This window comes from Sitophilus oryzae, unplaced genomic scaffold (assembly GCF_002938485.1).
Source record: "Sitophilus oryzae breed Bouriz unplaced genomic scaffold, Soryzae_2.0 scaffold_1809_pilon_pilon, whole genome shotgun sequence".
Lineage (NCBI taxonomy): Eukaryota > Metazoa > Arthropoda > Insecta > Coleoptera > Curculionidae > Sitophilus > Sitophilus oryzae.
Window position 1 is genome coordinate 58,767 of NW_022146512.1, and position 15,736 is coordinate 74,502.

General features: G+C 31.3%; 2 protein-coding genes across 2 annotated transcripts; one reads left to right on the plus strand and one right to left on the minus strand.

Moving 5' to 3' along the window:
- Nucleotides 1–1,200: 1,200 nt before the first annotated feature.
- On the minus strand, nt 1,201–2,156 carry LOC115883098 (transmembrane protein 134). The gene is made up of 3 exons (XM_030901380.1): nt 1,816–2,156; nt 1,448–1,692; nt 1,201–1,393 (listed from the first exon to the last, which is right to left on the minus strand). Exons 1-3 carry the CDS (start codon nt 1,983–1,985, stop codon nt 1,290–1,292), a joined length of 519 nt encoding a protein of 172 aa, XP_030757240.1. The 5' UTR covers nt 1,986–2,156; the 3' UTR covers nt 1,201–1,289.
- Nucleotides 2,157–2,518: 362 nt separating this feature from the next.
- LOC115883097 (wee1-like protein kinase) lies at nt 2,519–12,968 on the plus strand. Its single transcript, XM_030901379.1, has 8 exons — nt 2,519–3,371; nt 4,397–4,533; nt 4,592–4,787; nt 4,845–5,086; nt 5,143–5,271; nt 5,345–5,562; nt 9,208–9,364; nt 11,529–12,968. The coding sequence occupies exons 1-8, from the start codon at nt 2,978–2,980 to the stop codon at nt 11,649–11,651; spliced, it is 1,596 nt and encodes a 531-aa protein (XP_030757239.1). The 5' UTR covers nt 2,519–2,977; the 3' UTR covers nt 11,652–12,968.
- The last annotated feature ends 2,768 nt before the right edge of the window (nt 12,969–15,736 follow it).

Genomic DNA, 15,736 nt, shown 5'->3' on the forward strand with positions numbered 1-15,736 from the left:
TTCTTTTAAATTTTGTTTGTAGAAAACTGTTTTCTTTTAAATTTATTGCCCTCTATTATGTAATAGCGAAACTAGCACATCAAAATATCTGATTTGGAGACAGACTTTTAAAGCCTGTCTCCTTTTGCTACCTACAATTTTATACATGTAACGAGGCTTCTGTTGCGTAGCTAGATATTCTGTGACTGAAGGAAGAATTGAAATATACATTATTAAAAAAGTTATAGTAAACATTAAATAAGAAATAGACCTTTGTTTGATGAATTTAGAGTCTGTCCAAAGAATAAGGGAATAATTCGACAGATGTTATCTAAGAAATGACAGAAAATACAATTTATCTATGAATTAAAGTTACTGTTACAACTGCCACTGTCATGTAGTCAATAACTCGGAAACGGCTGGTTTGAGGTACATTGTGTGTATTTCGATTTTTGCTTAGAATTGAAATATACATTATTAAAAAAGTTATAGTAAACATTAAATAAGAAATAGACATTTGTTTAATGAATTAATTTTAGTCTGTCCAAAGAATAAGGGAAGAATTCGACAGATGTCATCTAAGAAATGACAGAAAATACAATTTATCTATGAATTAAAATTACTGATACAACTGCCACTGTCATGTATCCTCTCATTGGACAGACTATTAATAGTTTCAAGGCAATGTGCAAAATATTGACATATTAAAGAAAAAATTGTTTAAAGCTGCAGTGATGAAATATATATTGTTTAATTCAGAAATAACCACAAAAATACTTGTAAGTATACAATATGATTAAAAAGTTTGATTGAGGTGTGACACATTAAAATAATTTTTATATGTATAGAAATTACGTTCTCTTTTGAACTATCTAAGCCTGTTTGTTCATAAATAAATCTTTTTGATTGCACAGTATTTTAAAATTAAAAATATTTGAAAAAATATCAACAACCTGTCCCCAGAAGCAAACTATGTTGAGTCACAAAACACAGTTTCGAGAAAAATCATTTAAAGTTCATTTCTGAAGTTATTTCCTAATTATTCAGTTATTTTTAATTTTATGACTATGATTGTAATATTTGGTATATGAATAACTTATTTTGAACTTAAATAAAATGTAAAACAGTTTTTAAATAAGTTATACCAAACATGACTTATATATTTGAAATATGGCAATTTTGGACTTAACATAGTTTGCTTCTAGGGTACAGACATATCTCTATTAATTCAAGAATTTATTCTCATTTTTCCATTGCGCTCTTCATATAAAACTAGTTAATCACCTACATTTGACAATTTTCAACATTATTTATGTAAATAATGGTAAGTTATGGAAATGGTAACCTCTCTTACCCTTAGCTGCAAGATAAATATAGACTACATGGTAAGCCCCTGGTATGAAGCAAATAAATCCTAAAATAATGCTGCAATTAAAAAAAGTATTAAGTCATATAATAATTTTAAGACCTGCAAGAAGAAAGACGGAGGCCTGTAAACCTGAATTTGGTTCACTTAATGTGAATGTACCAGTGACTAAAAGTCCTGCTCCAATAATCAGTAATGTTGCTGCTGCTAAGACCATTCTCCAGTTTTCTTTTACTTTTGGATGTTTAAAGCATGATTTATGGAAATTTTCCCGACTTGAACAATCATAATAATCTTGAATGAGAGAGTCGCTATCTCTCGATGCATCAGTTACAGTCTTATACCCTCTATAATTAAATAATAATAATCTAAATAAATACAGTACTATAAAAAATTATCAACATCTAGAGTTTAATTTTGAAATCTGAGCAGCACTAATGCATTTTTTATAGTCTCTAAGTTGTTCATACCCTGTGTTATTTAAAGCTATGTTTAATGAATCCCCTTGACCCAATTTTTCCTCTGAGGTAGGAGTTGTTATTCCATAAACTTTTATAGCTTCGTCAGTCTCTTCTTCGAATGCATCATCTATAGAAAATCTTTTTGGTTTATCATTTTGTCTTGAAAACTGAGATGACATATTCGAGAATGTATCAATACCCAACAAAAATATTAGTACTTCAAGCCATTTTGATTAAAGTGAAAAACAAAAGTTAACAATGTTTTATAAAATTTAATTATAAATAAATTTAATATTTAAAGATGTTTATCAACAAGATCATAGAACAAGATGTCAAACTAGGATCTGTCAAATTTGTGTCTTTCATAAACTTTTTCTGTGGCCTTAATTAGTCATGTGTTTCATATTAGGGACAAATAAACTATTTCATTGAGTATATGAGAATACAAAATAGAAAATACTTTTAAATTTGTATTTAAAATGCAAAATATTACCGAAAATAGGTATTTTAAATAAGCGATTGAAAAATGAAAATACTTTTTTTCCTGTTTTTAATGACATATACATTAAATATATACCTGCGTGCTGGCTGTAAAATGACCTTAAAGAAAATACAGGAAAAGTGTAAGTAAATAAATATTTCTATTCACTACAAAAGTTTTTAGATGTCGCATAAATAAGAAGATTATTTTCTTTTATCTATGCATAAATAGAAGTTAAATGACATGCTATAAAAAATATCTACAGAAACAGAAATAATAAACAGGACTGTATATTATCAAATAATGTATATTTATTAATGTCCACCTTATGGACTATTTCGTGAAATGAACCCGGTAATTACCATGAACCCTTTTTGTGAAACAATACAATCAAAAAATAAGCATATTTATTGAACATATTGAATATTTATAATTTAAATTTCCCACCCTTTAACACAGGAAGACAATAGAAGAGGACCAATGATAAATGACGTAGAAAATCGTTTTCTCATTGGTTAGGTTAAAAACAGATGCGTCAAAGCGTCAAATCAATCAACTAACCGTTATTGAGAAAAGTTTAGCGTATGTTTATTTAATTGTGGTGCTGAAAGTTATATTTAAAAAGTGATTGTTATTTAAAAGTTAAGTATAAACGTACAAGTATCAAAAGGGATACCTGATATAACAACAATGTCTAGTTCTAATAATACCCAGGCGGAATTTAGAGATATAGAAGTTGAGGATTTCAATTCATCAGGTTGTGGAGATATGTCTTTTGAGTTATCAGGCGACGTAAGTCCTCCTAGTCCACATACTACAAGGAAAATAGGTTTTTCACAATGTGATAATAACAACGAAACACCAGCTCCCCAAAAAATCAGCTTTAGTCCACCTTACAAAAGAGTCCGGGCATTGAGACTGTTTGACAGCCCCCTTACTCCAAAAACCATTATACAAAAATCATCAAATTGTACTACTCCACTGCCTAGAAGCCGATTATTTGGTGATAAGCCAAAACCTGTACCAAGTGCTTATGCAGAAAAAGATAAACCAGCTGCAAATGTAAATCCTTTTACACCCAATGGTAAGCAATAAAAGCAGTAGGAAAAATATGAATAAGCCAATATCATATTTGACAAGACAAATACACTATTGGTGATTGCAAAAAATGAATATGCCTTTGCATATACAATACAATAGAGTACGTAGAGTGACTACGTATTATGTACCATCGGTCTACATACTCTATAGTATTCTAAAAGTCTATAAGAACAAACTTCAGTTGCCCACGGTATATCTTCAAATGTTTATTTTATAGCATATTAAAAAACATTTATTTTTAAATGTTTTAATATAATGGAAATATATTGTAAGTTCAAATGGCCAAGATTTTACTATTACCTTATAATCACACATATAAAAGCTATGAGAATAAGATTATTATATTACTTTAATCTCAGTGGTATCCTGAGTAATGAATTCCTGAATTTTTAAATGTCCATTTCTTTTGTGCATAAAGTCCAATTTGCTATGGTTTCTTTAGAACGCTATAAATGATCAAATATGATCTGCAATATAATTTCAACAGGTTAACTGATTTTTGTACATTTTTGATCAACTTTATTGTATTAACTTTTTTCCTATAGTAGCAAGTTTTATAAATATCCATGTATTGAATTCTAACTTATAAATACAATATGATTGAAAAAAAAATGGCATCAGCGATGGCTATGAATTGAAAATATCTGTTATTTTATATGTAAAATTATATATCATATAATATGATAACTAAATAAAATTCTTTGGAATAAAATAATAATATACTCTGGAATATTAATAGTTTAATTTTGATAACAAAACCTGTATGTTAATGTTTTTTTTGTAGTACTATATTTATTTAGAGTATTACTATTTACAGACTATTTATAGTAGAGCACAAATATGATCAAAAAGTCAATAGATCATAGTTAAACAATAATTCTTATGGGATATAACATGACTGTCTTGTGCACATAAAACTTTTTGATCATATATGGTATAAAAATATTGTATTTATGAAGTATAATTGATGTACACTTTAATATAATATATTATATTTGATTTTATTAGGAATGTTATTGTCAAAAAAACGTCCAAGATCTGTCAGATCAGATTCACCAAAAATAAAACCTCCCAATTTTGATTTAAACGACTCTGATGCATCAGATCAGGATATTGAACAGCCAACTAAAAGAGTCGCCTTACAGGTATATAAATCTATAATAACAATTTCACTCATAAGTATAATTTCATTTCTTTTGGTAGGAGAGTAATATTCCTCGCTATCATAGAGAATTTCTTGAACTCGAGTTAATAGGTAAAGGTCAATTCGGATCAGTTTTTAAATGTGTAAATAGATTAGACGGTTGTGTATATGCTATAAAGAAATCTACGAGGCCTGTTGCTGGTAGTGCTTTTGAGAAAACTGCTCTAAATGAAGTTTATGCTCATGCAGTATTAGGTAAGTTCAAAGTGTGATTTTCCTGTATTATATTACAATGGTTCTTTTCATTTTAAGGTAAACATCAGCATGTTGTTCGTTACTATTCAGCATGGGCGGAAGATAATCACATGATTATTCAAAATGAGTATTGCAATGGAGGCTCTTTAGCTGATAAAGTTTCCAAGGAGCCTTTAAGTGCGGTAGAGTTAAGGAGGATGCTTCTTCATGTTGCTGAAGGTCTCCGATATATTCATTCTGAAGGATTGGTTCATTTAGATATTAAACCTGCAAACATATTTATATCGATTGAAAAAAAGGTATTTTATATATTTTCTTGAAGATTGTTTTTCATTAATGTAAGTGTAATTTCTAGGTTAATTTAACGAATTATGATTCTGCCGATGATGGATTCGAAGACCTGGATGACAATTCAATTTATGAAGAGGAACTGACATATAAAATTGGAGATTTAGGTCATGTAACAAGTTTATCCAATCCACAAGTAAGCTTTGTTACATAATTTAGCTTTCTTTTTTGTATTATTAATTAATATTTAATGTTTGTTTTATAAATAGGTTGAGGAAGGAGATTGCCGTTATCTTTCTAATGAAATTTTACATGAAGATTATAGCCATCTTACGAAAGCAGATGTTTTTGCTCTTGGTTTAAGTGCGCTAGAATGTGCAGGTGCGGGACCTTTACCTAAGAACGGGCCTGAATGGCATGCCATTAGGGAAGGTCAAATACCTCCTTTACCTCAAAAACTGACTAAAGACCTTTTGGAATTAATAAGGTAAGAGATAATAATAAAATCTATATTTTTTTATATTTATATACTAGAGTGCACATCTTTTAATTACCGTGAAAATATCGTTCACGAAAATGAAGAAAAAATCCTGGTAAAGTTTGAGAGATCTTAATATTAATATTAAAAGGTGTTTCATTGTGATTTTCTATTTCCCATTTAAATAACACAGGAAATTTTTTTTTTGATACTTTATTGTGTTCTAACAAATCAGTGTAATAATGGTATGGTACAAAAGTCACCACACGTATAAAATCGACGTGCAGCTCAATGAAGCTATGAGAGTTGCAACTGGAACATTAAGATCAACCTCAACAGTATGGCTCCCGATCCTGGCGAATATTGCCCCCCCTCAAATTCGCAGAACAGTTATGGCACAAAAGGAGTGGATGAAGGCTTCCACCCAAGACGGCTTACCTATTCAACGGTCTATCAATCCTCCTCCTTCTAAGCGGCTCAAATCTCGCAACCCAATCTGGATGGACGACGAACTTAAGAGCGAGTACAATATGCACTCCAAATGGAACGAGCTTGTGGCTAGAAGTCTGGGAACACGCAACTTGAACTTAGTTGCCGATGTATCGGGTGCCCTCACGGGTATGGACCTTCCTCGTCATACCTGGAATCGTCTAAATCGTTTTAGGGTGGGTCATGGCAGATGCCGTGATATGCTTCATAAATGGGGAATTGAGGACTCACCAGCGTGCGACTATGGCGCTCCACGACAAACGATGGAACACTTTTTGAACGAATGTCCACCCAGAGCCTTTCCTGGGGGCATCCAGAACTTATTTTGCGCTACTTCTTCGGCAATTGACTGGATAAATGACCTCAATATAAATGTTTAATGTAAATTTTGTCCCTGACTACATATATGTTTTATATATACTTGTAATATTTTTTAAGTCCTTATATTTCTCATGCATGTTTTCTTTTTTCTTTTACAACTATTTGTTTGTTTATATATGCTTATCTCTGTGTATGTTTATAGAATGTATTCACATATCTTGTATTTGTGCTTCTCATACGAAATATATGTATATATAGTGTATTGTAAAAATTAATACATATTCTTTTAGGAAATAGAACGGTCTTCAAAAAAGGTCTGATGTGATTTTTCATTTAATCGACTCGGTTGAAAGTTATTGAAGGTTACAGTTCAACTTTAAATCGTATATGATAACTTCCACAATTTTTTATATTTTATCACGAAATAACGGCGCAAAAACAAAATATTTTTTTTTTGTGTAAGGTTCTTTGGTATAACATTGAAATTGCAATATATAATTATTAATTAACGCTAATACGCTAATTACAATAATTAGGAATCATCCTGAGTCATCTTTGGATAATGTCATACAGGGTGCCTCCATGTTTCCTGAAGTATCTATCAGTGTATTCCCGCTAGAATTGATTTAGAGTATACGTTAGTTTTTAACCCCCAACTGGCGTGGTGAATTTTTGTAACGCTTATTGCGTGCTGGGGTCCGACGGAACCCAATTTTTTTCAGTTAAAAATTCATGATGATGAGATTTTATAAAAAGCTTGTTATTTTAACATTGTTTACAATATATTCAAACTTGTGAACAAATAATTTCATTAATTTTCAACCAATTAATAAGAACGGACACAAAAATAAAGGAAAACACATTTTTTAGGAATTTTTGACGACAGAAATATAACTTTGCTAAGAAACCCATAGAAATTAAGAACATATATATATTTTATGATTTTACCATATTATTAGAAGCACAAACAACTGAAATGTGAAGCTTAAGTAATGGATACAAATTATTTTCAACAAAACTGCAAACCTTGAATGTACATAACTTTTTCAAATATAGTTCATGCTAATATAGGATCTGCATTTGCCGCACATGGATCGTGCACATTTGATTCATGAGATTTTTTTTTGTCATTTCTTCATTGACATATGGTTGCCATATACCACATCTCTTTCTTTTCTGGTATTGATTATTCGGTTTTCTCTCTTCTATAAGTAAGAGATTCATCATTCAATCGGAGTTATGGTTAATCTTCGGAGAAAAATCAATGTCTCGATGATCTTAAGCCTCTGTAAGTTCATCAAATCACTCAATTAATGCTTCCTCAAAATTATCGTCCCAGTGAGGCACACTTTTTTGACTATCCATCATCCTAATAATGAAACATTCTTGGCATGGTGGTGCCACACAGACCCCAATGAAACTTTATCCCCCTCTGGTAGGAACAATACTTGATAAAATCAGGTGCGCCTTTAACAGTTGCATATTGGTACCCTAACTTAAAGGTAAATGGCGCGGCGGGGCCTAATTCTTAATTACCTGCTATTATTACCTTACCTTACTATTATATTATAAGGGAGAATAGCGTATATACTAGTGCATCTAATAGAATGATGTTGATATGGGCCTGAACTTGTTTCCACATCCTCTATAATATCATTTAACAATTTTCTAAAATAATATTTCTATAGTAGTAATTATAGTTTAGTAGTAGTTATATTAATAAATATAGTCAGTTAATGATACAAAGAGTTTGAAATAAGGGGGTATAAATGAGTAAAATTCCGACTTCGGACTTTTTTTTCGGCAGGTTTTTTGAATCATAATACACTCGGAGAAAATTTTGGTCAAATTTAAAGTGTTATATTTTTTATTTTCAGCTCTATTGTAATGATTTTTTGGCAAGCTGTATATAATTATATCACGTTTTATTCGTAAACTCAGTTTTTTATAAACTTCAGTATTTGGCATATTATACAGGGTTAATCGAGGGGTTGCTTTTTACCATAACTTTAAAACACCCTGTGCAATAATTTCGTGTCTAAATTTTTCTAAAATATAATTTTACGGTCAGAACCATGCCTTCTGAGCATTTTATTTTTTGGATCATGTCACTAAATGCCTTGGTCAATTTTTAAGAGCGAAATGAGCTTGCCACCAAGAATTTCGGGGTCAGGGCCACCAATATTCTTGGGGTCAGGGTTCGGAAAACTACATGTTACTTTTAAAAACTACATAAACTACATTACATGTAGTTAATGTAGTTTATGTAGAGGGTGTAGTTTATGTAACCTATGTATGTAAGTTTCAAATATCAAAGGTTTGAGGTGAGGTTATGATAAGTTGAAGCTTTAAAAACACATAATGTATTTAAGAAAACAGAAGAAATATGGCTTTAAATATAATATTTACATCATATTATCTCTATTACACCTCATACTAAGGAAAATTATTCATAATATAAATACATAGTTTATTAACGTAGTTTTTATGTAGTTAATGAACGGGAAAAGACGTAGTTTTTGAAGAAAAACTACACGTAGTTAATCAGGTAAATTACGTCTTGATTAACTACTTCCGAACCCTGTTTGGGGTCCGCTGGACCCCACCACGCCAGTTGAGGGTTAATCCTTTTTACCTGACAAGTAAAACGTAGGGGCAGGGACTAAAGGCAGAAAACTGACGACAGTTCTCAAGACGATCTTCCATTTTAACTGACAGGGAAAACGTTATGTGTAGATGGATCTTCATACTTTATTCTCATCAGTATGACTCGAAAATAAAGAATTTTTTTTAAAATTAGTAATAAATTATTATAAATTAATTACTTAATCATTTTATATGCAGGAGCATGATTCATCCGTGTCCCACAGAAAGGCCAAGCACGATACAGTTATTGCAACACAGAGCTTTAAATCCAGACGGTAGCAAAACGAAAGCTGATTTAACCAGGGAACTTAATGCAGAGAAGATGAGAAATGAAATGTTGCTCAAACAGTTAAAAGTAAGTTTAATTTATATATTTTGGAGTTATCTTTACAACAACACAGGGTTGGCTTGATTTAAATCAAGTGATTTTTTTAAATTTTAATCGTGTGATTTAAATAAAAAAATCAACTTTATTAAAACTTTATAATAAATCAAAATATAACTGCAAAAGTTATATTATTTGTCCTAGAAAACTATGAAAAATATTTCTATAACAGATATATCCTATATCTATTCATCAATTAAAATGTTGGACCGATTTTTGAAGTAATTTCTTGTGAATCCATTAGACCTCGTAAATCCATTAGACCTCTCCGCAGGGATTTATTTTGAAATTTATGTACAACTGACGAAAATCCGCCGTTCGAATATGTTTCGCAAAGTCTAGTGCAGAACTAGGTTCTGATATAGAGATTATATCTTCATTCCCGAGAATCTATGTATATAATCGTTGTCACAGAAAATATATGTTGTTAAATTGTTGTTTCTCCAATTTATCTTCTAGTTCTTTCTAAATTCCTACCGTCATTTCGATCTGCAGTAAGTACTTTACACTTTGACATTAGATATAAGACTATTTCCGAACAATAGTGTATTGGTTTATTAGGAGTAAAAATTATACTTTTTTTGACGAGGCTGTACGTTTGTCGGATCAGCGTAAAGCTATTCCGACGTTACAGGGAGTTACATTTTTACTCCGAATAGAACACACTATATTCAAACATTACAAATCATTTTTTAATCAATTTCAAACGTTGCAAATAATATCAAAAGTGATACCATAGATTATCAACTTATCGCCAAAAGCATTGTTTTTCGTGGTTCCAATTTTCGGAGTCGCGCACTACTTATGGCCTCTAAAATTGTGCACAGCGCCTGACCGGCCCAGTTATTACGCTGTTTAAACGCGAGTTTATTTTTGCGCACAGGAAATTTTACTCGTTTGCTCATCGTCATAAAAAACAATTTTCGTACCATGAATTAGGGACAAGATTTTTATCTGTATACATAAAATATATCTAATCTGTGGTAATACCTTGTATACTTGTTAAATTTGACACTTAATATCAGTTTAATATATTTTTGTACTTTTGTGCTTAGGTGTAAAAGTGCTTTACTTCTATGCCTAAGCGTTAAAATGACAAAAATTAATACTTTGTGAAAAAATTACACGCGCCTAGAATTGTTAATGTTATCGGTATCGGGCAGAGTTATGAAGACTTATTGCCGTTTTCGCAGCACTTATAGCACGAGAGGTAGCAACGTCGGAAAAACAAGTATTTTAAGACGTCTGGCACTTTGATATATCTTTTACTATGCTCTCTAGAACAGCATGCGGCCCGTCTGGCTGCCGGTAAACGTTGCGTTCCCTACTGCGCATTGAAAGAAAATCCTATATTTTTATTATCAACGAAAATAAAATAAAAAAGTCTTTGACCTGACCCGGATTCGAACTCATCGGTTCGTGGTCGGAAACTCTACGCACTGCGCTATGGAGACATGTTCGATTTATATTCAATACTAGAATTTATAGGACTAAATTAATAAAAAAATATAGGATCTTCTTTCGATGCGCAGTAGTGAACGCAACGGGTATCGACAGCCAGACAGGCCGCATGCCGTTCCAGAGAGCATAGTAAAAGATATATCACAGAGCCAGACGTCTTAAAATATTTTCTCGAAAACGTTGCTAGCTCTTAGACTATTATTTCCTGTCCTCCATTCGCGAATTTCGAGTTCCAGAGCTTTACGCCCTGGGCTACTAAGAACGGTTCTGAAAGGAGCTGTGCGCGATAGACTGGTGATATGGCGCGGAACAGTTCTGAACTTTATGACTCAATTGAATGGAGGGAGAGTATCGCGTTCTTGAACAGTTCAGAGCTGCACAACTGCATGAATGGAGGACAGTAATTAAGGTTACTCTAAAAGTCACCAATGAAGTCACATTCAAAGCTACACCTAGCTAACTTAAAGTAACCTTAATAAGTGCTGGGAAAACTGCCATTAACCGTTTAGGACAGGGCTTTAATAAGGGAAATAAGTCCTAATTATTTTGAAACCCGATTTAAATGTTTTCTATTAAAATAAAAAAAATCTGATTTAAATAAAAATCATGATTGCCAACCCTGTTACAACACCACACAAAATAAAATACTTACTACAATTTTTTTACCTTTTAGGAAGCAACAATTTGCATTAAAACTATAGCGAAAGATCCAATGAAAGTTCCCACTTTGACAAAGATGAGTTCCAGACTAATTGGCAAGAAAGTTAATCGTAGTGTGAGCACAACAACTTTTTAAAGTATTAAAATACCATGCTAGGAAAAACTATTTTTATTTCTCTTCATTTTTTTTCATTTTTTTTAAAGACTTAACTTTTCAAGTCGCTTTTTCTACTCTAATTTGATTTATTTTATGACCATAAAACACATTTTTTTATGATAGAATTTTTCTTTTTGGGTTTCTTAGTTTTTTATTATTTTTTTTATTAAAACTGTAAAATAATACTAAAGCAGCTGTTTATAAATACTCTAATATGTAATATTAGTCTTATGCGCTAAACCTAACAACAGTAAAACATTTCAGTTATAAGTTTAAAATTTAAATACTCAGTTTTTTATTGCCAATGTTACTGTTTAACTATATCATAATATACTTTTGTATTTAATATTCAATAACAAACACTGTATTACCATAGATGTCTTTAATCAAGCAATAACATTGCATATTGATATCAACCTTACTCTGTTTGGTTGCTGAAAAATTTAAAGCATATCATATATAATTTAATTTTTTTTTATTTTACACATTATATATTTAATAGGAAACAATCTATTAACAATTACAGATAGGCAAATAAGTACCTATATGTGATTATCAGCAACCAAAATAAAGTGAGGTTAAGATGAAAATTCTATGTTGTGGCCAGCTTAATTATATTTTTTTATAATACAGTATACTAATCGTATTTTATGGTACTAATCTATACTTTGTTCAGGCTTTTTCTTATTATTTTATTAAAAAAACAATGTGATATGAAAGTAATGCTAGGATATTTCTTCAATAATGGCTGTATAACATTTAAATTATTATATTTTTAATAGTTTTCTTTGTTTGTATGTATTTTCTTGTTAAACAGTTAAGAAGTATTAATGATTTGATTAAAGATAGGTTTTATAATGATTTACTAAATTTGTATACGTATCTTTTACTAAATAATAAAGGCATATTTTAATATTAAAACCGATTGTAGTAAGTTAGAAACAACCAAGATTTTGAAATGCTAAAATCTACATTAAAGTTATAATTGTCAGTATTTCCTATAAAATTGCAAGATTTTGTTGTAACACTTATATAAGACAGTGTAACGGTTGGGAGATAAAATAATTTCACCATATACTATTTGTTTAATAATTCGGTATGAATGTGATAATTATTTATAGATGTAAGATTAGGTTATATATTTTTCTTTATTTTTTAGTTATTTGTGACTTTGCTATGTAGCACAATCGATTATACATTCCTTTTCAATACGTTTAAGTGCATATTATCAATAGTTTATCTTAATGTTGTACGTTAACTATTATTTTGCCCATGCCAAATATATTTTAGATTAAAATTTGACGCATTTATTATGCCACATTGTTCATTCCCAAATCAATAAGAATTGCATATTTTTTGCGGTATTACCATAATTTAATTCTGAGATAGCTTTAAATGTGCAGAAAAAAATTAGTTCAAAAATCCACTGACGAAATAAAGTAATGCATTTAGAAAAACAAACACATTTTTGATTTTATTACGGTTATTTACTGGAAATTAAGGAAAAAGTATTGCATTTAGAATTCACTCTTCTTGCATTTACTTTGTTTTATGTAATTTTAGCGAAAATAAATTCGATTTTTTGAAATCTTCATAAAACATAAAACAATCTATACTATAATAATATATAAAATCCTTAAGTGACTGACATATTGATTAATCACGATCCTGCTCAAACCACTCAACGTAAGAAACTCAATTTTGGCATACAGGTTGATTCTAGGGTGTAGAGGTTCGATAAGAAGGGATTTTTCGAAATTCCAGTTCCATGAGGGTGAAACCATCCCTCAAATATTACAATATTTTTTATTTAAAAAACGGCCAAGTTTTCGAAAAAACGCTTAAACACGTATATTTTATGTTGTTTTTTTACATATTTTAAGATTTTTTAAAAATGTATACAGGGTGTTTCGAAAATTCTGGTCATTGATTAATCACGATCCTGCTTAAAGCGCTTGACGTAAAAAGCTGATTTTTGGAAAACAGATTGACTTTAGGGTGTAGAGGTTCGATAAGAAGGGATTTTTCGAAACTCGAATTCTAAGGGGGTGAAATTATCCCTCAAATATTAAAATATTTTTTTATTTAAAAACCGGTTAGTTTTGCGGAAAAACTCTTAAACACGTATATTTTATTATGTTGTTTTACATATTTTAAGATTTTTTAGAAATTTATACAGGGTGTTTCATAAAATATGACCATTGAGTAATCACTATTCTGCTTAAACTGCTTGACGTTTAAAGCTCATTTTTGGCAAACGTATTGACTGTGGGGTGTAGAGGTTCGGTAAGGAGGGGTTTCTCGAATCTCAAATTCCAAGAGGGTGAAAACGCCCCTCAAATATTACAATATTTGTTATTTAAAAAACGGTTAGTCTTTCGGGAAAACGCTTGGACAAGCATAATTTTCTGTTTTTTTTACATATTTTGAATTTTTTAAAAAAATCATACAGGGTGTTCCAAAAAGTTGGGTAATTTCTTAACCACGATTCTGCTTACACTGCTTGACCTAAAAAGCTTATTTTTGGCAAACGGATTTTTCGAAAGTCAAATTCCAACAAGAATAAACTACCCCTCAAATATTACCAAGTTATATAATAATATCGCCATATTGTTTTTTTCTCATGCTGAGATATATGTGAGAAAATTTTATCCAGTTTGTATGTTAATGGAAATTCTTGCTTTGCTTTATTATCATCATTACAAATGATTAATTCGACGCGAACGAAGTCGCTGGTACACGCTAGTTATTGATATTTTTCAAAGTATGTTTATGAACCTTGGTACGTACACAGACGCAGAATCAAATTCTGAACGAATTTTTTATTTGTTTATTCGTGGTGTATAGCGGTGTATAGTAGAGGTGGGCAAAGATTGAACGAGTTGTTCATTTAAACGAGTATTAAAAATGAATCGTGTGATTCGATTCACTGCTTAGAATACGGTTCGTTCAATTGAATCGTGGCCGACACGGATCTATAATATTTGAACGATGAGCCGTAAAAAAGAATCAGAGTTGAATCGGATCAAAATGCGATCGTTCGTTCAAAGAGTCGTGAGAATTCAATTGAATAGTGGCCAGCACGGATCCATAATATTTGAACGATGAGCCGTAAAAAAGAATCGTAAGAATTGAATTGGATCACAATGCGATCGTTCGTTCAGAGTGGTGAGAATTGATTCATTGCTTACAATACGGTTCGTTCAATTGAATCGTGGCCAGCACGGATCTATAAGATTTGAACGATGAGCCGTAAAAAAGAATCGTAAGAATTGAATTGGATCACAATGCGATCGTTCGTTCAGAGTGGTGAGAATTGATTCATTGCTTACAATACGGTTCGTTCAATTGAATCGTGGCCAGCACGGATCTATAAGATTTGAACGATAAGTCGTAAAAAAGAATCGTGAGATTGAATCGGATCACAATGCGATCGTTCGTTCAAAGAGTCGTGAGAATTGATTCATTGCTTACAATACGGTTCGTTCAATTGAATCGTGGCCAGCAGGGATCCATTAGATTTGAAAGATGAGCCGTAAAAAGGAATCGTGAGAATTGAATCGGATCACAATGCGATCGTTCGTTCAAAGAGTCGTGAGAATTGATTCATTGCTTACAATACGGTTCGTTCAATTGAATCGTGGCCAGCACGGATCCACAAGATTTGAACGATGAGCCGTAAAAAAGAATCGTAAGAATTGAATTGGATCACAATGCGATCGTTCGTTCAAAGAGTCGTCAGAATTGATTCATTGCTTACAATACGGTTCGTTCAATTGAATCGTGGCCAGCAGGGATCCATAAGATTTGAACGATGAGCCGTAAAAAAGAATCGTGAGAATTGAATCGGATCACAATGCGATCGTTCGTTCAAAGAGTCGTGAGAATTGATTCATTGCTTACAATACGGTTCGTTCAATTGAATCGTGGCCAGCACGGATCCACAAGATTTGAACGGTGAGCCGTAAAAAAGAATCATAAGAATTGAATTGGATAACAATGCGATCGTTCGTTCAGAGTGGTGAGAATTGATTCATTGCTTACAATACGGTTCGTTCAATTGA

Bases quoted from the DNA above. Each gene is read 5' to 3' on its own strand.
- LOC115883098 (XM_030901380.1), bottom strand. From the start codon at position 1,985: ATGTCATCTCAGTTTTCAAGACAAAATGATAAACCAAAAAGATTTTCT. The intron at 1,693-1,815 runs GTATGAACAACT...ATTTAATTATAG, and splicing joins ATAGCTTTAAATAACACAGG to AGGGTATAAGACTGTAACTG. The intron at 1,394-1,447 runs GTCTTAAAATTA...GCATTATTTTAG, and splicing joins CTCCGTCTTTCTTCTTGCAG to GATTTATTTGCTTCATACCA.
- LOC115883097 (XM_030901379.1), top strand. From the start codon at position 2,978: ATGTCTAGTTCTAATAATACCCAGGCGGAATTTAGAGATATAGAAGTT. The intron at 5,087-5,142 runs GTATTTTATATA...TGTAATTTCTAG, and splicing joins TTATATCGATTGAAAAAAAG to GTTAATTTAACGAATTATGA. The intron at 9,365-11,528 runs GTAAGTTTAATT...TTTACCTTTTAG, and splicing joins TGTTGCTCAAACAGTTAAAA to GAAGCAACAATTTGCATTAA.